The 21,767-nt window shown below is 43.0% G+C and overlaps 1 protein-coding gene across 2 annotated transcripts in view; it reads right to left on the bottom strand.

The window, feature by feature from the left end:
- Positions 1 to 21,236, bottom strand: part of CEP85L (centrosomal protein 85L) — a 519,352-nt gene extending 498,116 nt beyond the window's left edge. Inside the window, exon 1 of one of the 2 annotated variants that reach the window (XM_078648480.1) lies at positions 20,877 to 21,236. In XM_078648480.1, the coding sequence (XP_078504606.1) occupies positions 20,877 to 20,931 (55 nt within the window). In that variant the 5' untranslated portion in view covers positions 20,932 to 21,236. The remainder of the gene's footprint in view (positions 1 to 20,876) is intronic. The other variant, XM_078648481.1, reaches the window with a different exon arrangement.
- Positions 21,237 to 21,767: the final 531 nt, after the last annotated feature.

The raw sequence follows: 21,767 nt of genomic DNA, 5'->3' as shown, positions 1-21,767 counted from the left end.
CCAGACAAGTCAATTGTTCGAATTCAGAAATTAGCAGAAGAGTAGGGCCGAAAATCAGGCTACCTCTTAAATACAGGCAAAACCCAGATTTTATATAACATCAATACCGGGTGTAATGATCCTCGAAAATTAGCCAAAGTAACCTATTTAGGTACTAAGATCATCAGAGATATAGATACCATCTGGAAAATAAACATGCAACCAATATGTGATCAGATTAGCATAGACCTTCAACGGTTGAACAGACTCCACCTACCACTTATAGGACGATGCAACATCTTAAAAATGGTTATGTTCCCAAAAATTTTATATTTGTTCAGGTCAATACCAGTTGCTATTGAAGAACAATTCTTAAAGAGAATAGATAGCATCTTCAGCTGTTTTGCTTGGAAATACTCTAAAATCCGCCGATCCTTCGAATTTTTAACATTGCCGCAGGAACAAGGAGGATGGTCTGCCCCAAATATTAGATATTATTATTAAGCATGTTTTCTGCAACAAATGTTATATGTAATTTTGCCGGGCAGTAGTGGTAGACAATTTAACTCAAACGGTGATCTACCCTCAATCTACGAGCTAGCCGCAGGAAATAACGCTCAAGGGGTACTTTTGAGACAAATTGAGCCTAGCTACTTACTATAAAAAAACAAAGTTTAAGATAATGTTTGCAATTTGGAAGATTTGGAAAAAGATGCAGATCCTATTTAATATACCTACATATAATAGATATACTCCGCTATGGCGATCTTCTTATTCTTCACCATTATTGAATGATAGAATAGCTAGGCAATGGGAGGAAAAGGGAGTATTGACGGTGGGTGATCTATATGCTGCTGAACGAAGATTGCCATTCTCGGAGCTTCAACAAAAATATGGTTTATCTGATAATTCACTTTTTAAATATAACCAGATTGCAAGCGATCTGAATAAATTAAAAAACAAGGAATTATTGTTACATAAGGTATCCTTAATTGAAATCACTTCTAAGCCGCAGACTAGAATCAAGAATATATATAAAGTGTTAATGGACATACTCCCAGACGATTTGGAAGCGGTAGAAGCTAAATGGGCTATGAAGATATGAAAGCCCAACATTATTATACGCTATACGATCTCTACTATACCCCTGAAAAATGATATTGTTGGGGTAAAAGGGAGGATAACAAGTGTCCTAGATGTAAGCAAGGACCTGCAGATACGATACATATGTTCCATAGCTGCGATCAATTAAACATAGTAGTGACACAAATGGAATCTTTCTTGACAGCAGCTGTAGAGTGTCCTGTTAAAATATCTGCTACCCTAATGCTATTAGGATGTGATGAAAGTTTGCAATGTGGTCATCATGCGAGCAAATTCGTCTTTATTGCAATAGCGGTAATGAGAATTCTTATTTCCACCCATTGGAAAGACGCAGATCCTCCACGGTTTCAAGGATGGATCGGCCGTTTATTGGCTATATACCATCTAGAAAAAGAACTTTATAAATGTAAAAGGCCAGGGTGCACGAAAACGGGGCAGAGTAATATGGCCTCCGCTTAAAAGATGGATTGCCGAACAAACTAGTATGTAATGGAGTATAGGATATATAAAGATGCTTGGAGGATCAAACCGATAATAATGCTCGGTTAGTCCTTTCTCTCTTCTTTGTTTTTTTCTTATTCCTTTCTATTTTTCCATGCAGGGATTATATATCATTGTTTGTTTATGGGACTCAAGGTGTATATTAAAAAATATGCAAAATTAAACTGTTGCATAGGTTAGATATTACAAGATATATATATGTATGATATAATGATGAAATTGTTTTGAAAATCCTCTTCAATAAAATATAAAGAAAAGAACAGATCTGAAAATGCTTTCTGCAACAAATTACTAACTGCTTTCTGATGCATTTAATTTTGCGATACAGATTCTGCTTCTTTTCTTCATGTTTCAACTATACTATCTATTTTAGAAGGAGCGCAATACCACAAATGTAAGCACTATGAGTGATGGTGTGACCATGTATTATAAAAGGAATAAAATACCCTTGGATGTACTTAAAAAGTATACCGCAGGTCACGTCAGAGTTTTTTTTTTTTTTTTTTTTTTTTGTGTCCTCATTTTGCTCTTGGAAAGACCACATAGGAGCACTAGGCGAGGGAAATTAACTATACTGTCTCAGGTAGACTGGTAGTGCCACACACCAACTAGGATTGGCACTCAGTAATGTTCAAACCCTCAACAAGGTGCACCGCTAGGTGTTTAAGTATTTAAGAGCGACGTTGCTGCTATTCGACATATAGATCGGGGAAGCCATGACGTTGGGTAAGTCGAGGGAGGAGAGCAGACCAAGCAGCGTTAATCATCGGACTGTGGGAGAAAAAAAAAAAACCACGGTGGAAAGAGAAAACACCTAAACCCAATTTAAGAGGTGCCAGAAGCCCCGTTTCTCGGGGTTACCAGATCTTGCTAGGTCTGTTTTAGAAGTTTGCAGGACTGATATACGCCAATCCAACAGGGTGGGAGGCAGTGCTTCTTTCCATTTCCTGCAAATTTCTCTCCTTGCCAACAGGATACAGTAAAACAAAAGTTTTTTGGCTGGACCATGTATTTCCGGTGATGTTCCGAAAATTGCTAGCATTGCGTTGATTGAGATTCGATACCCTAAAGATGTTGACAACATGATACTGATAGAGTCCCAATAAGATGACAAAGATGGGCATTCGAAGAACATGTGTAGGTCAGAGGCTGCCAGCAACTCACACTTAGGACAGGCCACGATGGAGTCAGTCGAAAACTTTGATAACCTCTGTGGGGAATAGTACGCCCTATGCAGCGTAAAAAGATGGTTCCTACGCAACCACGCTGGCTTGACTGTGTCCCAAAGGATCTTAAAGGAGGAGTACCAGATATCCTCAAGATCTTTCCCCATGAATGAGGAATTCCACAATGTTTCAGGTAGGGTAAAATCCCCATCGACCTCTTCTAGTAATAAATTGTACCAGAATGAGATCTCCTTAGTTACAGGAGGTTTATCCATCATCAGGGTCAATATTCTACTATCCCCTCCCATTTGAAATCTACCCCTAACAGAACTCTGTGTATGGGACCAGCTCACTATCTGTAGATATTTAAATCTAGATAGCCTCAACCCCACTCTAGCTGATAGGTAGTCCCATGGTAACAAAACCCCGTCTAGGTAAAGGTCCCCCCAGACCTCCAGACCAGCCTCTCTCAAGGGTGTTGCCAAGCTATCAAGAAGCCACGCCGGACAACCCGGGGAGTCCCACAGTGGAGACCTACTTGCATAGTACCCCACCTTAATGGCACTTCTTAATTTAACCCATGTCCTTGTAAATCCCAACAGAATCTTCAATTTAACTTTTTTTTAAAACTTAGGATTTAAGTAAAAAACCTTGCTGGCCTGCTCCCTCTCCTCTAAGTAGTGCGGCAAACATAATGCCTACCCCTACGTTGGTCGGCATTTTAAGCAACATCCTGGCGTGGGAAAATTGAAAAGCCCAGGCATAAAGTTGTAAGTCAGGTGCTGCCAGGCCCCCCTTTTCCCTGCGACGCCTGATCTTTTTCCATGCTATCCGTGGTATATGGTCATTCCAAATAAAAGAACTAATATGGCCTTGAAGTTTTGTTAAAATGGAGGGTTCAAAGTATAACGGGACGGTATTGAACAAAAAGGTGATTTTGGGTAAAATAGACATTTTAACCAGGTTAGCTCTACCCAAGATGGAAAGGGGGAGCGATGACCAAGACCTCATTAGCCTTTTACACTCCCTCGCAACAATGTCAAAGTTCAGCTGTACGATCTTATCTATGTCTTTTACGATAGGAAGACCCTGATAGCGCATGGACCGACTTAGCTGAGCCCCTGCCACTGGCTCAGCCTCATTCCACAGCATCATCTCGGTTTTGGATGCATTAATTTGATATCCAGATATCTCACCGTAGTTTTGTGCCAGTGCGATGACCGCGGGAAGTGCTGTACGCAGATCCGAAGAGAAGACAAGAATGTCATCAGCGTACAGGGCTACTTTCCTCTCCCATCTCCCATAGATAAAAGGCTTGATATTGACGTCGTCCCTCAGCCGTTGGGCAAAGGGTTCGATATATAAATCAAATAGGAGAGGGGAGAGGGGGCAGCCCTGCCTGGTTCCCCGAGTGATGTTAAAAGGAGCTGACAATTCCCCATTGACCAGTAAAGAGGCTGTGGGGTTTCTATACAGTAGACTCACTGCTCTGCGAAAACTCTCCCCTATGTTGAACTTCCCCAAGACCCCCGACAGGAATGCCCAATTCACCCTGTCGAAGGCCTTAGTGGCATCCAGCGTGATCACAGCTAGGGGCAGAGAGTCCGCTGTAGCCATATCTATGGCTCCCAGTAGATCGTAAGTCAGTTCAAAGAGCTGGCGGCCCTTCACAAAGCCTCGTTGGTCCTGATGTAGAATACAGGGTGCCACCTCCCCAAGTCTTCTGGCAAGGACAGATGTAAAAAGCTTATAATCTGCATTTAAAATTGAGATCGGTCTATACGAGCCACAGCTATCAGCTGGTTTACCAGGCTTCAATATCAAAGTGATTGAAGCATCATTCCATGAATCTGGTGGAAATGAACCCTCGCGGAATATCTGATTAAATAACTGGGTTAAGAAGGGAACTATTGTTGGTGAGAGGGCCTGGTAGACCTCGGAAGGGAGGCCATCGGGACCTGAAGCCTTGCCCTTATTACTATCTGTGATAGCTCTAGTGACCTCTTCCTTCGTAATGGGTCTGTCTAAGGTAGTTTTCTGGTCAGATGAAAGAGAAGGGAGAGATACTCCGATCAGCCAATCATCTACTTGCCTCGGCTCTATAGTTTTGTCCTCATGGTAGATGTCCTTAAAAAAATCACGAAAGGCATTTCTAATGTCACTATCTAACGAGTGGGCCACTCCTTCAGTTTTGATATGATCTATGTTATTTCTGACTCGATCTGTCTTTACCTTCCATGCCAAGAGCTTACCTACACTTTCTCCATATTCAAAATGAGCCATTTTACTGGCATCCCATCTCTGGAGAACTCGTGCATTTAAGGTTGAGCCCAGTTCCCCTTTTAATGTGATTAGCTTATTTTGCCAATCTTCATAAATATCCGATGGTGCTGTGGGATATAACTGGATATTCTCCTGCACCCTAGCTAAATCAGCTTCCAGCAAGGTGACTGTGTCCCTATAGATCTTCCTTCTATACGAGACCTTGTTGGTAATTAGGCCTCGCAGAAATGCCTTAAACGCGTCCCAAACACAACCTGGGGGAGCGGACCCTATGTTATTGTCGAAGAAGTTTTGTGCTTCTGATTTTAAAAAGGAAATGTCTTCTGGAGCATTAAGGAAGGAGCGGTCAAACGACCATGTTCTGGATGTATTTTTAGACAGGCCAATCAATTCCAAGCATAGAGCTGCATGATCAGATAGATGGAAAGGAAGAAAATAGACACTCTGCACATATTTAACTAATTCCTGACTGACCAGCGCTAAATCTATCCTTGACTGGTGATGATGCTTATAATTACGAAATGAAATGCCCTGTTTTAGCCCGGACTTAAGTCTCCATATATCCACGTATCCAAACTCCTTCATCTTCTCGATTAGAAAGGCCCTAGTTTTAGATGGAAGTATCGGTCTATTTGACGGGGATTTATCCAACTTAGGGTCCAAAACCACATTAAAATCTCCGGCCAGAATAATCGGTTCCGGATAGAGAAGAAGATGGGAAAAAAGTAAGTTCAGAGCTGATGGATCGTCCTGGTTAGGCCCATAGTATCCCACTAAGGTGACTAGGGCCCCGGCTATAGCTACCGAAACAATAAGCCATCTGCCCCCAGGGTCTGCGAGTTTATCAACCAGCCTTGCTTTCAAGGATTTTTTAAAGATAATCGCCACTCCTCTGGTGTTAGAGTTTTGTGTAGTGGACACGCAGAAATCAACCCACCTATTTTTTTTAACAAGAGAAAGAATTTCGTTTTCTGTGAGGTGGGTCTCTTGCAGTATAAGAACCTGAGCGTCAAAATCGCGAAGGTACTGCATAATCTTCCACTTTCTTGGACTGGTACGCAGGCCGTTGATGTTCCACGAAAAAACTTTAAGCTTATCCATGAGAGCAGTTTCCTCTGCGCCACCACCCAGTACCAACACTCAAGGCTAAGAAACTTCTACCCACAATACCGACATTTACCTCCAAGCCTATACCTCTCCATAACCAAAAAAATAACAACGAGCTAAAAATGGACTTATACCATCTAGAAAAAGAACTTTATAAATGTAAAAGGCCAGGGTGCACGAAAACGGGGCAGAGTAATATGGGCTCCGCTTAAAAGATGGATTGCCGAACAAACTAGTATGTAATGGAGTATAGGATATATATAGATGCTTGGAGGATCAAACCGATAATAATGCTCGGTTAGTCCTTTCTCTCTTCTTTGTTTTTTTCTTATTCCTTTCTATTTTTCCATGCAGGGATTATATATCATTGTTTGTTTATGGGACTCAAGGTGTATATTAAAAAATATGCAAAATTAAACTGTTGCATAGGTTAGATATTACAAGATATATATATGTATGATATAATGATGAAATTGTTTTGAAAATCCTCTTCAATAAAATATAAAAAAAAGAACAGATCTGAAAATGCTTTCTGCAACAAATTACTAACTGCTTTCTGATGCATTTAATTTTGCGATACAGATTCTGCTTCTTTTCTTCATGTTTCAACTATACTATCTATTTTAGAAGGAGCGCAATACCACAAATGTAAGCACTATGAGTGATGGTGTGACCATGTATTATAAAAGGAATAAAATACCCTTGGATGTACTTAAAAAGTATACCGCAGGTCACTTCAGAGTTTGTTGATCATATAAATGAACTCAGCATTCGTTTCTCTATATAGTTGCGAACTCCTGAATGAGATAATAAAGTTATCTTGCTGTCCATAAGGACATTTTAAGTAAATGTTTTGGACCAAGCAACCACTTTAGATAGGATCAGATCAATTTTCAGGTTGTTTGGGAGGTATTCTGACTTTCAGTATTAACTGAAGCAAGAATACATTTCATCCCCTTTCAGCCTGGGACCAAATAGGGGTATAAGTATCACCTTTCTCAGCTGATGAGTTTGTGAATTTAGAAAACGGCATTACAGGGAATGTGGATGGACAAATGTAAGCTATATAGGATTGTGTAAGATTTCCAAAGGGATGTGCAACACTAGTGTTCACCGCCACTTCTCTTCTTAGGCCAGGCCGCATTGTACAAGATGATAGTGCACCCCAAACTTGTATATGCAAATGCAAAAGACAGCATACTAGGGACCACACATTCAATACATCTTTACAGACACTGCAATGGGATGGGGACCCCTCCATCCACACACACCTTTTACTTTACATACACTGACAAGAGGAGTTTGCCATGGCAGTATGTTGTATTTCGTGATTATAACACAGCACAGCACAGCAGGAGTTACACAAAATACTGGGCCACACACCTTGCAGCGATGAACGGCTAGGCATTCACACCCCAGCAGGCACAATCAGATTAAACAGACATGCTGAGGGGGAAGCCTAACGGCACTATATAATACCAAGGAGCATCAAGATTTGCCCCAAAACACAGTGATCAAATTGTGGAAATTGACCTCTAGAAAAACTGAGATGGGAAGGCAAAGTGACTGGGTACACACCTCTCCGGATGAGCAGTGACATCAGAGAGTTGAGTTGAAAGGAATCCAAGGATGGGATATAATAGGCATCCACTTGGTAGAGGACGCCAGGGGATCAGATGGACTGCAGTCCTCGCAGAGGAGTTAAGCCATAAACCCAAAGAGGTGTAATGATATTTAAAACCCAGACATCCCTTGAGGATCCTCACCAAGGGGGAAACCCAGATACCCGTGGGCACTACCCTAGAGGACAGGATTCTGTCATAACATTTGTTGCAGAATACGATCTCCATAACACCACAGGAAACCACGGACAAGCGAGGGCCAAGAAGAAGATTGAGAAGACTCCGAATAAGAGGACACCTTGTAATACCAGTGAGAGGTGGCTATACGTGCAGGCTTTTGACTAATTCAGATAAAAGGTGCTACACCAGACATTCTACACTTGGACGGGAGGGATACAAATGGGAAACATACGATCAGACAAGTGTCTGATGGGAGGTGGTCATGTGGGAGATAAAAAAAAATATATATAGATTTGTACACACAAAATGGCTAAGCTCCCGAGTTAGGACTTTTAGGGAGTATACTTATAAGTGTCTGAGTACATTACTGAGGGTGCTTGCTGGGGGCTCAGAGTACCTTCAAAACCCAAGTTGGCAGTATTGAGAATATTGGAGGACTATCAAGCGAAGTACAACAAAATATTATACAGACTAGATCTCATGATTGTAAGGTGGGAAATAGCCAGAAAATGGAGCAGCCCCAATGATTCAACATATTGGTATCCAAATATAAGCTGGCGTGGTCTTGCAAGAAAATCTGTGTATGAAGGCAGAGGATGACGTAAGCAATACAAGAACATTTGGGGTCCCTAAAGAGACTATTGGGGAGAAAGGCTATACAGCCCCACTCACAAGCCTTCCAATGAATATCTAAGCATAATGAGACGAACACTGTGTTAGTTAAGTGTGATGTGCACTACAGGATAACGGTGGGATACGGGGGTACCATCAGTCCGACTGTGTCTATCTAGCTCTTGGGAGAAATACAAATAAAATGTTTCATTAAAAAAAAAACACGCAATTGTGTGAAAGTTAATCCTGTCTGGCACAACGGCGTTTGATAGGTTGGCAACAGAGTACCAGCCACATGCCTTACTTCTGGTGGTTTTCAAATTGCAATCTGCAACGTGCAATTAATTTGGAAATGGGATACCCCGCAAGAAATAGCAATGCATTGAATAATACAAGCAACGCATAAAGGCACAGTAGGCATGCTGCACGTCAGGATAAAGAAGCTCATGCAACTTCATAGAGGATTACTGAGCTCAGAACATTTTACAAGTTAATCATGCGGCAACAGTGTTTCTAATGTTCCTTGTGGTGAAAAAACAACGTCATCTGTTTGTGCTTTCCTACATGCAATAACCTTAAATGCCTGGAATGTATTATTCCAACATCCATCCTTCTTTTTCAAATGGTCATTGCTCTCAGAGTCTGTCGTTCGGTTTGCCACTATTCATAAGGTCAATTGATCAGTTTGGGGTGTAAATCTTGACCAACTCACTTATACTGGCAAGTGTGAGATGGGCCAGTATTTTTTTGTCAAAAGACCCCTACCACAAAAAAAACAAATACACCAGGTGTTCTAGAGCAGTCAACTCTTCAGGGGAATGTCCCTTCGAGCCTTTCTATCAATACCAATCCTTCCGTGGACTTTGAGCCAGCCCAGTGATGACCACTGGTTGGCTTCCTTGTCACTCTAATTTGCTTGTATCTTATTCGATGGCTTTCCATCCTTTTCTTGTGTGTGTCCCTCCCCTGAAGCATAGCTTCCTTGCCACCCGTTTGACTGGATTACTAGCTCCTCTAACTGCTCCCTTTAAGGAATCTACTTTTTTCTTTCAGAAGTATATGAGAGGGCACGTGATTTCTTGCTCTCTTTCTCTCTCGCCTGTGCTACTTCCCCACCACAAGATTCATCCCGCCATGTGCTCTGTTTTGCTCACTCTTCCACCCAAATCAGACTCATTGTTGCTTCTACCACACCTCCATCTTTAATTAGTTGTCTCCTCCCACCTCAAGCACCTCCATTCATCCCTTGTCCCTCAACCACATTTCTTCACATACGTTAAATTCTCCTTCAAGACTTCCTCTGCTGTTCTCCCGACTCTCCTGTGGCTTCTTTAAAAAAAATATGTTTTTTTCGTCATTTTTATTGGAGGGGTCAGCAGCTGGCATTTGCTGCCAAGTCGCTCTTTTTTTCAAATGCACTTTTGAGCGTATTTAAATTATATTTTGTTTACTGCTTAACATTGACGTCCACCACCTTGGAATGGTAGAAAAAATAATAATACACAAAATGGCATCCACGTTTGAACATGTGCATGCGTCAAAACACAGCCGCCCAAGAATAATTTCGGATACACATGTATAAGTCATTGTGTTTATTTCCTTTTTTTGTGGGTGAGTAGAAGCTTTACCGAGTGAGGGAGGTGGAAAGCACACTGGTGTGAGAAAGAAACGTGGAGCATGGGATAGAAACACGTGTCGGAGGACGAACCAACACAGAGGGTGGGAGAGAAGGACTCAGGTGTGAGACAACAAAGTGGATTGCAGGGGAAAGCAGAACACATGGGGGAAACAACTCAGAGCACTAGGGGAGAGAACAGAAGTACACGAAGGAGACAGATGGAAAACAAATACACTTGCATGAAGTGCTTCACAAAAAATAAATAATAGTTCCCGAAAACCAGACACTGGTAAAAACATAAAAGGAGCCAGTCAGAGAAATGATAAACGGGCTATGCTCCATGGGGGGACAGACACAACCTGGACGAGGCGAACACAAATAAAGACAGCAAATGGAACGCAAGCAAATATGAGTGACAAAACACAAAGCGCATGGTAAGCAATGGGCAGAATATAGTCCTAGATAAGCTTTTGGCATACTCCCATATGTCTTTGGAACCAGACCACTGGGCTGTCTGGTAGGTTTCAACCTAGAAAATGTGTTTGGTATAGACTGACTCTAGAACAAGAGGCAACAGCCAGAGATTTTATTAGGAAGTCTCTTGGTCAACATATGAAAGCATTTCTTTAGGTAGTGTTTGGAAAGAGCGGTACTGATGGACAGCAGTCTTCCCATGATATATATAGATCTTAAAATCACTTCTAGATTAAAGGAGGACTCCAGGGAAGATACAGCAAGCTTAATTTGCGACTTTCCTATGATAGCTCTCAAAAATCTCTTCAACACAACCGATTCTTTCTGTGGTCATATAATTCTTGCGATCTACTCTACTTGTATTATGATTTTGTTTGGTTGTGATGTTGTTTCTCATTTCAAAGTAGGCCTGCCTGTAAATAAAATCCATTTTTATGCTCGGCTTCAAACACGATAAATAAACACAAAAAGTAGTTACAATTCACATGTTACAAGCCACATCTAGGAAACAAAAGAGCCATGACCGTATGGCAGCAAAGGCACATACAAAAAAACACTGACAAAGCCATTATTGTGGAAAAATATAATATATAGGGGATTGTGGCAATACTTTTCAAGTTTCACAGAATAGGTAAGGTAAATCCTGGCAAGCCACAGCACAAGCTTCCATCACACACAGAACAGCTATGCCAAAGCACAAAAACCATATGTGATCTATCTTGCCAGTAGAAGCAAACCTGTTAGCCCAGAACTGCTGTAAAGTTGTAGGGCAAGAGACAGCCACAGGACTAGACAATGGGATGAGAGCTAGACCATGGCTAAACCAGCCACCCCGGATGCTGGTTAGATATTTCTGGAAGCTCTTACAGCCCACAGGAGGTGTGCACAAGAAGGACGCATATCTATGTGGTGCTTCAGGACCAGTGAGAAGACCTATCAAATTGGTGTTTCTGGACCCCAGTGAACAAACAGAGCAAGTTATAAATACTCTGTAGAAGAAAATACAGTTTTCCTTAGTTATTGGCTATTAGTCAAGCACAGCAGGACATCCTACAACATAAAATAGTGTCTTGATGACTTTTTACAGGTTTCCAGTTTTCATTCTTGCTTACTTACACCTCTATACTCGTGTGCTACTTTCTAAACCATCGATGAAGTTACAGTATAACCAAGTGTTTGCGTTTTGTTTTACTCTACAGGTGATGTTAAATTACCTTGCTTTGGTGAAGTGATAACCAACACCATGCCTGACTAAGAAGCAGTCAGCCAAGGGTTTGGTTGCCTCGGTTGCCCCTCAGCAGAAACTGAAGGCCAATGCTGCTACGGCTTTTCTGGCAGCCTTGGAGAGGGTGACATTTTTGGATGAACCTGTGATTTTAGCAGGAATAAGCTATATTTGTCTGTGTGTTTTTTGGGGGGTTCTTGCTGTCCCAGTTCTGGAAGAGTTTGGGGATGAATCTTCTCTGAGACAGAAGACACAGGGGAAGTAGAAAGTAGCTTCTTGTTTTGATTGAAGTTGTCTGCCTCTTGCTGTGCCTCTCTAATACTGTTCTTCCCCTCTGGGTTCCTTTTGATCCGTTGTGTATTTTGTTATGTTGGCTTCTGATTTTTGGGTTGCGATTACTCATCAAAAACATTTTCAGTGCTCTCTGTGTAGCTGTGAACTGGGATACGAATATCTACTTGATCCATGCTTCATGGAAAGGACACACAGGAATACCCAGGAGGAAGCAGAGCGTGGAGGAGGCTCGGACCAATAAAAAGCAAGGAAACGAGACGGACGTTGGAGACAACCAAAGAAAGTAAGCCCATTTTAAGCTTTTTTTTTTATAGGCGATTTTGCAAGCACAGCACTGTGCAGGGGAAACCAAAAAAGTAGAGGTATTCAAGCAAAAGGAAACATAACTGCAGATGTTAACAAAAGAGCTTATCCTCATTAGTTTCAGTGCTTGAACAATGCTCCGAATGAGAAAATTATGCCATGCAGTGATTGAATGACTAGTCCAAATCTATGCAGACGCATATAATTAACCTACATTCGGGTATGAGAATTCCATAACTCAGAGGAATGATTAGTTAATACTTCCGCCAATTCCAACTCTTTGCACAATGTAAAAATGTACATTTCACCGTCAGGAAGTTTTAGGCCTGGTTTTGAATACTCAACTGTACCTTTGGGGCAAGACAGAACAAAACAATGGAACTTCCTGTGTCCTCCAGCAGTCACACACAAATCAGTCACATATGCAAATCGAGTACAGGGCTAGCCTTCCCCAGAACAAGTAAAATAAAACCCACTTTTTTTAAGAGACAGTTAAACTGTATATTTCTGTCTCCCCTCTGCTATGGATAAGGCACCATACCAGTAGAATTTTCAGAAAAGATTTAACAGATATCCTTAACACTAAATAATATAGGCCTTGAGGTATACAAATAATCCACCATGTCCTAATATAGTGGAGAAATCTCATTTGTTGCTAGTTCAGCTCCTTCAGAGGAGACAGCCTTGGGGAAGGAGGTGGAAGACACTGAAACGTGTGTACTGCAGATTCACACAGAGCACTACCAGATATCTGTATTTTTTTGAACTAGTGACGTTCCCATCCCTGGAACCCAAGGATATGCTTATCATAGTCTTGTATTACTGATAGGCAAGACGCCTTATAAACTGCTGTTTCTTAAGTAAGGGCAGACATTGACACCATAACAAGCCTCACAAATGGAATTGTTGGAAGGTTACCTACCAGCTCTTTCCACAAGTTGTGACATCCTGGACACTGCTGCATGTGATCTACACAATCAAGGAGGCATGGGCTCACCTGTCCCACTTTTTACCATCATCATCAGTGCAGAAGCCACTGTGGCAGACGTTTCCACAGTCTCTTTAAACATAATTATTTCCAGCAAGCTGATTACAAACGGCCTTGGCTTAAACCCAGGGACAAACTTTGCGAGCGGCTGTTAAAAATGAACACCTGTGGGACGGTTGACGACTTGAAGGGAGAGGCCACTTGTGTAGTAAGAGAGCCTAGAAGGCAAAAGGTAAGTGCCAGATTTAAGACTGAACTTTATTCTACCTGAAAAATGGTGTAAAACTTTAGCACTACATAAGTTTACACAACTACATATCCAACGACGAATCCCACAATCATGGGGAAAAATATTGTTTCTGCCTAGATATCATGTGGGTAGCCAAACTGATAACATTCTGAAATAAACACTAAGAAACATACTCTACCTTACATAGTATCACAGAAAAAAAACTTTATTTCACTTCTAGCATTCAAACAGCACTACACTGTCTGCCCTCAATCGTAGCCCAAGTGTCTGATTTTATTTTATGTGGTGCTCACTCTCATTGAGTTTCTTGGTGCAACACCGACCGTCTTATGAAGAATTTCCAAAGGTCCCAAGGATACGCAACGTGTACTCAACTCAACGAGCATGTGTGTTGTATTTGATCGAAGTCGGACAGAGGAATATGGACTGGGTACCCAGCTGCTATGAGTCGTTCGATCAATCTATCGCCACACTGAGAAAAACAAACAAGCATTGCAGTGGTAATGGGACAGTTTTAACGAAGATTGGGCATCTGCCATCAATGTTGAATCAGTGAAGTCACAGGGATGGTGAAAATTCCAAGCATTACACGTAGAACAAGTGTATCCAATGAGCCTCGGCCGGGAGCAGGGTGTGTCCAGTGGTGCATTTTAGGACACAATGCCTGAAATAATGACTATAGTATGGTGTACTAGGGTACTGCCATTTACAGAGAGCACATTTTCCAGTGACCTCTAGAAATGGCCACTAAATAAGAAACAAGCATGCAGCTCGCTGCTAAACCTATATGACGAACATACAATCTTTTGTGAAAATCAAACTTCTGTGCAAATTTATCATTTGCGCATTGGGTGTCTTGGTTTGTTTTGACCCCATTAATGTCATTGCTGCCATCACACTTCGGATTTACAAAAACAACGTAGCTCAATTATGCTCTCTCTTCTACTGATAAATTGACATATTGGACACACTTTTAGTTAATTTACAAGTATTTGAGATTCTGCAGTCTTTCCTTTCAACTTCCTGCATCCCAGCACGATTGTCACTTAGTTGACATTACAAAATTCCAAATACAAAATTTAAAAAAAGGAAAAGTAAACACCAACGTTCATGTTAAGTAAACAGCAATTTGTCAGAGGTCACTGCCCCACACTTAACCCCTGCTTTGAACTAACAGCAAAGAGCCAAGTTAAAAACCCAATGTAATGGCTTTTATATTGCTCAATTGCCTTCTGAGCTCCTGCAAGGTTATCTTGGAGGGTGTTGCAGCACTTACTAAAACGTCAATAAAATAAAATTAACCCGTGCTTGAAAATATCTGCAGGTCTTGACTTACTGCATAAGGATCTGTCATTTGAGCATTCAAACACATTTTCGCTCCCATCACTTAAGTACACAAAAAACTTTGTGAATGGGGCCCAACGTGATTTGCCCTAGATCATGCAAATTGGTGAAATGGAGAAGTTGGGACAAGAACTCGATCAGGAGACCAGTTTCTACTGTCAACAACAAAGTAACTACTATTCCATGTACCCTCCCTTGACCCATACGTATAGTAAAGCTTTTCACATGTTCACATTCGGAATTTCAAATAGCTCAAGGTGACGCACAATAGGCTATATCTTTTCATTGTAAAACAAACAAAATTGTCAAAGCCAACAGGTCTAGCCCCTACCAACGTACAATGCAGTATCTTTTTACTAAAATGTATCCAATATGCAATAACAAATCTATAAAAATAAAAAGAAGTGGCCCAGGTACACAAGTCCTGAAACTAAAGTGCCCACTTTTTCAGGCATGTGTGCACGTGATCAGTCAAAAAGCGTTCACTCACTGTGCAAGGCAGCCAATGGCTAAAGACTGCTGGCACATTCTCCATGCTATATCGATGGTAAGTGGAAACTGAATGTCAATGACAGTTGAACAGGCCAATCAATGACTACTGCTGACTGAAAGACTTCTATTTATGCATTTATGAGGTTCGGTTATAATTAAAAAGGAAACGCAGCAGGAGGTGCGACAGCTAAAGCCACATTTAAGTCAGACCAGAAAATGAGCCCTTAAGTGCTCCTATGGCAAATGGTTCAGCTCACAATGCAGGTATGTGGACATTACCTAATTCTCCGCGGTAAGGCCAACCACAAGCACTTAGAGCTTCCGCAGAGGAGGACAAAGTATGTTCAGTGCCAACAAACAGTAGCCAAGGCCAAAGCGGAATTCACTTTCTTTGCTTTCCAGGCAGCAGGATGTAACAAAATAAACTAACATTATGCATCTGGGAGAGAAGGAAGGGCACACAGAGCTACTGTTTCAAATATTAGCTGATTAGGACATAATATTTATCTGCACATTTTGTCAGTATTGTGGCAAAAACATCAGCCATTCGATTTCGGTCCCAGCCTTGGGCTGTGGTTTCTTCAGTTAGATACAACATCGTGGGAACAACAGCCTTCTCACTGCTTTTTGGTCATGTCAAAGGTGGTTTCTCTGATAGGAAACATCGAAAGGCATTATGTGCCCTTGCTGTAGGAGACCAAAGCGCCCTTATATTGTCACCACATCTCCAACATAGCATTAAAGACCACTGTAGCGGGCATAACCACAAGATAAATGCCTGCACATGGTGATAAAGGAGATACACATAACGAGTGGGGAGGGCCATTTTCTCAAAGTTAATGCCCTCTAGAATTTTAATTAATTATTGGATGTTCTGTTGAAAGCAGCAGTTTGGTAAGCTTTATGAGGGGTACTTTAAAAATGTGCACATACATGATGTGATTTTGCCTAATGTACTTGCAAACAGCAACATCATTGTGAGTCACATAAGATCACAGCAATAGCAGAACGAGTCTGAAGAGTCACATCCTGATTGACTAGTGCAATGTTATTGCATCACAGGAGTTAGAGTTGGGAAAACATGCCTTTTTTTTTTAAACACTTAGAGCCATCCCTTTGAGCATTCAAGTTGGTTATTTAATTCGTGGACTGAAAGTTCTAAAAGAGGTACTGGCCCAGGAAACAGTACTCTATGATGGTTGCAATAACTATTTAGGATCAAAACAATCAATATAAAGAACGTATTAGAAATAACAATTATCCCACATAAAGTGCGTCTGGATGGTCATGAAGCAATAAGACGTGCAGTAGGGGTTAAGCAGGAGTACTGCGAGATTCTCAGCGCGCGTAGGTCTGTTGGCACGTGAAAATAGGCCCTCCATGCGAGGTTAATCAAATTTAACCAATAACCAACCTGATGATTTTGAAAAAAGTGACCGAGTCACGACATGATCAAGCTTTAGCTACTAAAGGATGACGTGAACAAGGCAATTAAAAAACCAGAGAAAGCGTTTCCCTAAGATTATTCTACTGCTCAAGGCCAGTCACTTCTGAGCAAAGGTGGACCGGCTTATCACTGCCCACCTGACATTTTTTATTGTAGGTGCCCTGTTAGATTCATGGTTTGAATATGATAATTAACTATATCTAGTGGCCTAAAAGAATCGATCAGCTAGCTTCGAGGTGCTTAAAATGGCAAAACTGGTACTATCTACGGGATCCGTGGGCGAGACAGAGTCTCCAATGCCAACAGAGGATACCCTGCCTCCATGTTCAATGTCCGAGTGAAGTGAAGCTGTTTCAACACCGACCTTCCGTTATAAAATAAGAGCCTATAGACCACTACAACAAGGAGATAAGCTACTACAGGGCTTTTACACCCACTTGCCTCCAACGAACAAACATAAGGGGCTGTGTATAATTTATATAGTAATCAGCCTGAGGAACACTTTACCCAAAAGCCTGCAGAATCAGAACTCTCAGGTTTCCATGCTCATGCAATTCATCCAGTGCAGTTTGTTTTTCCTTTGCATTTTGGGATCTGTGGTCCAACCTAAAATTAGGACTACAAGTTCTAGAATGCACACCAAATTCCTGTTCTGGGTGAGCTATGTACACATGAACCTGAGAAACTTCAGAGAAGTGCAGAACGAATCTATCTTTTTGAAATGTAAGGCCAACCTAAAAAAAGAAGCGTGTGTTCTCAAGTTTGTGTTGTTGTGTCACTCCTAGCTTGTTAAAAGGACCCCAATGGGGTTCCAACGCTAGATATATTTTATGTAAGGATGTACAATACAGAAACGACATCATCTAACAGGGAGAAACCTACTCAGCACTTCAGATCATTCAAGTATGGTCTCTGACAAGAGGAGGCTGGGAAAGGTAGTCCAGGGCTGATGTCCATCTTTGCAATCACGTGCTGCAGACAGCATTGATGCACCAGCGCTCAAAGTGTGTAAGGGTTGCTCACTAAACCACTGAAGTCAAGCTATCCTGGCTGAAGACGGCTGATAGCCAGAAACTAGTCCTAGGATGCTTGATTCCGGTCCAGGAAAGACATGGCTTGGCTGTTCGGGCTGGACTGTTCCCATGAGGCACAGGGTCAAGACTGATTTGCAAATGGCCATGTCTGAACTGGGGTGGCTTGGTGAGCAAAATAACGATGGATTAAACCCAGATCTGTGACTGGGGGTGAATGTTTTGCCATTGTGCAAAATTCTGTCCATCTTGTGTGTTTTGCTGTTCACCTTATGTGGGAAGGGTATGCCCAGACGTGGGTCCCTTGCTCACTAAGCAACTGGAGTCAAGCTATCCTGGCTGAAGACGGCTGATAGCCAGAAACCGGTCCTAGGATGCTTGAATCCAGTCCAGGAAAGACATGGCTTGGCAGTTCGGGCTGGACTGTTCCCATGAGGCACAGGGTCAAGACTGATTTGCAAATGGCCATGTCTGAACTGGGGTGGCTTGGTGAGCAAAATAACGATGGATTAAACCCAGACCTGTGACTGGGGGTGAATGTTTGCCATTGTGCAAAATTCTGTCCATCTTGTGTGTTTTGAGGAGAGATATCAGGCATGTCGCCATAAACTGAATCTCCTCAAAGCACAACCTTAGCAAGCACAGAGTCACAATGGTTAAAAGCTGCGTTTAAGGGAACTTTGTGAAGGAGCACCCTCCTTTTGTTGCCAATGGCTGCAGACCAAGGCAAAAAAAAAATCTATATAAAAATCAAAAGTACCAATATTAAACACAAGCAACACAGAGACCTACAGAACCAACAAACACCACGAGGGACAACAGTATACAGCTAGTCAAACTTGTTACGTCGATTCATTCTGCTTCGCTGGGATGAAGCATGTTAACTGGGGCACAAGTCACGCAGTTATCACAGAGTGGTCTAATATTACGTTTTTATTCCTCGCCTACACTGACGTCTTATCACTTTAATGGGTCATTCTGCCTTCAGCCTTCTTTGACGAGTTACGATTTCTGTGATCGTTGTGTACCTCTCCCAAGTAAATAAGAGATAAGGCCTAAGTTTCCTCAGTTCGAGTCTGCTACGGAAAGGAAGCGCGTGCCGGGGACAATAGCCAGCATTGATTAATCTGGGCTTTGTGAACGGCCCTCCTCCCTCTGCGCGCACACAAAAGCTGCGATGGGCTGTCAGAGCACGCTGGCTCTTGCAGTCACTGCCACCTCCCTCGCAGACTAAGCCAAAAATTGGATTTATTGCGACACGGTGCAGGAGAGAATCTAAGACGTCCTTCAAGGTCACGTAGCATCTAGACCTGCTAAGAAGAGTCTGCTATTTACTTTATTGCACCACTTATACAAGAGGCAGCCCATGGCATCCTATTGATCAGATAGTAAAGTTCATGTCTGACAGAAAAATGAGTGATTACATGAATAAAGAGCCTCTGCGTCTCATCAGGGATACTAAGCACTATCTAATATAATTTCTGTCCATGCATGTAAGAATATAACCACCGAGGCCGACCACGAGGAGCTGGTGTGTTTCAAAGTGGGGCAGTTCTCTCCCAATTGGTGTGACATTACCTGGAAGTACTGATGGTCCCTGGCTAGCTCGGTTCCATACAGACATGTCCAAATCAATATTCTGTTTTGGGCGGAGAGGCTTAAACTAAGGTTGATAACTACGTAATGTTTCAGTTTTTATCTTTTACAAATCACTCCATGCTGGGGTTTTTTCTCATCAGTTGGATGTATCATCTTAATTGAACGATAACTACAAACCCCACAATGCTTTTGATTAATAAACTGCGTCCTTATTGCCATCTTAAAACCATAGCGTAAACACGGATGTTTTCTATTTCACTCGTTTTCGTCTCGAGATGGCCATACTGGCACCCCATTGTGCGGGTGCAACTCTGTATGTCCCCCTTAAGCGGAAATGACTCCTAATATTATCCCATATTCCACTAGTCCAATAAACTAAAGTAGACAAGTAAGGCCGATCCAGCCTTGTACCAGGACAACACAGTGCAACCTTTGAGGTCACCTAAAAAGACGTTACACTGCAATCACATCTGTTTACGCCCTGGCTACTCCATTTTGGATGGGCCAACCCCCCGTTATTCCCCAACACTCAGTCAACAAAAAGCGACCGGTTTCCCGGTGATATCCCCTGAAAAGGGAATTCTGACAAATGCAACGCGCTGCTGAAGCATCATTTCAGCCCCAGCAGTCTCCCCTGGTTACTTTGACAGGTATGCAAACTCACACGGTGTGCATTATTTCCAAGATAAGTCTTTATTTAAAAGACAACCCAGTGACACCTTTAAAGCACAGTTTAAAAAGCACATGCAAATACCACACACAACATTTAAATACAAATGAGAGTGCAACTTAATTACGTAAAACACTCGGTTAAGGAGGCAATCCTGTGAGATGTCAGAAATAGTGCAAGTAACCAGTGGCCTCAGCAATCACTGCCCCTTGCAGTGAGCCAGCATTAGTTGCCACGTTTAATTACAAAAAATGCTTGCCCGGTGGAGGCAAGCACAGGGGGCTGCAGGGCTAGTAAGTCACTCAGCGTGGCACGTACACAAAATAAAAGCACTCTTAGCCAACTCGGGGCGAGCCGGCCTCTGAGAGGAAGGGGCGGGCGGTGCTTTGTGCTCGGCGGTGCCTGGCTCTCACATGGGCTGCAGGAGCCGGGCTTTGTCCCGGATCTCCACGCTCATATCTGGCCCCAGAAACAAGTTTCCATGGGCCGCAAGGACGCGCCACGCCGCCCCCCACACCCGAAGAAATCACAGGCTGTCCCCCAGAGTGACGGGGGTCCCCAGCAACCACCCCGCGCCCCCCGCTCACCTCCCGGGTATCTGCGGGCTCGGTCGCCGTAGTCCTCGATAATCCTGCTCCACATAGTGTCCCGCTCCCGGGGATAAAGAATAAATGAAAGAGTGGAGGGCGAGGGACCGGCTCTGGAGGAGGGCGTCCGGGCTCTGCCCCGCTGCCGAGGTGGCGGAGGGGGGTCTCGGCCGGCGGGCTCCCCTGCTCACTGCGGCGGCTGCGGGGTGCCGGGAGAGGCGGCCATGCGTTCCCCTTCTTCCTCGGAGGGCGCTGGAGCCCGCGACAAAAGCCCGCTTTCTTCTCCGGCTGCACTCGGGGCTGCTGCTCCTCCTGCTCCCGCCGCCCCCGCTCCGCTGCGCTCAGTGCCGGTGCTGCAGTGCGGGCGGCCGCCGAGGGGGGCGCAGGAGAGCAGGCTCCAGCGGAGGGGGCCAGGGGAGACCCTCGGAGGAAGTCCCAGGCCAATGGGCACGTGCTGTGATCAAACCCTGCACGACACGAGCCAGTCGGATGAATGAAATAAGCAGCTCTCGGTTGCTAAAAATTACGAAATGTGAACTTTCTCAATGACTGGGAATTTCCTCGGCAAACTAAGATTACTTAAAATGCCATTAATGTGTAAGGAGAAGAGAGCAGGGTGCGCGTGCCACCATGCACGCCCCTAGCTCAGTCCTGGCCTCCCCAAAGGAATAAAAGTGTCATGTGTCGGTCACTGCTACCCTGTCACTCAGGACCAGACTGTTGTCTGCAGCCATAAAAAATGTCTCATTAACCGCCCAATTAAGCAGCGCGAACGATTTGGGTAGGTTTTACCTCAAGGTTGATTCTTCCGAGGAGAATCGATCCAAACTTTGATTTTGATATTATACCTTCATAAAATATATTAGCTAATGCATAGGTTTTATACGGGTT

This window comes from Lissotriton helveticus, chromosome 6 (assembly GCF_964261635.1).
Source record: "Lissotriton helveticus chromosome 6, aLisHel1.1, whole genome shotgun sequence".
Classification (NCBI taxonomy): Eukaryota; Metazoa; Chordata; class Amphibia; order Caudata; family Salamandridae; genus Lissotriton; species Lissotriton helveticus.
Note: the sequence above shows the minus strand (reverse complement) of the source record. Positions and strands in the feature narration are given on the sequence as shown.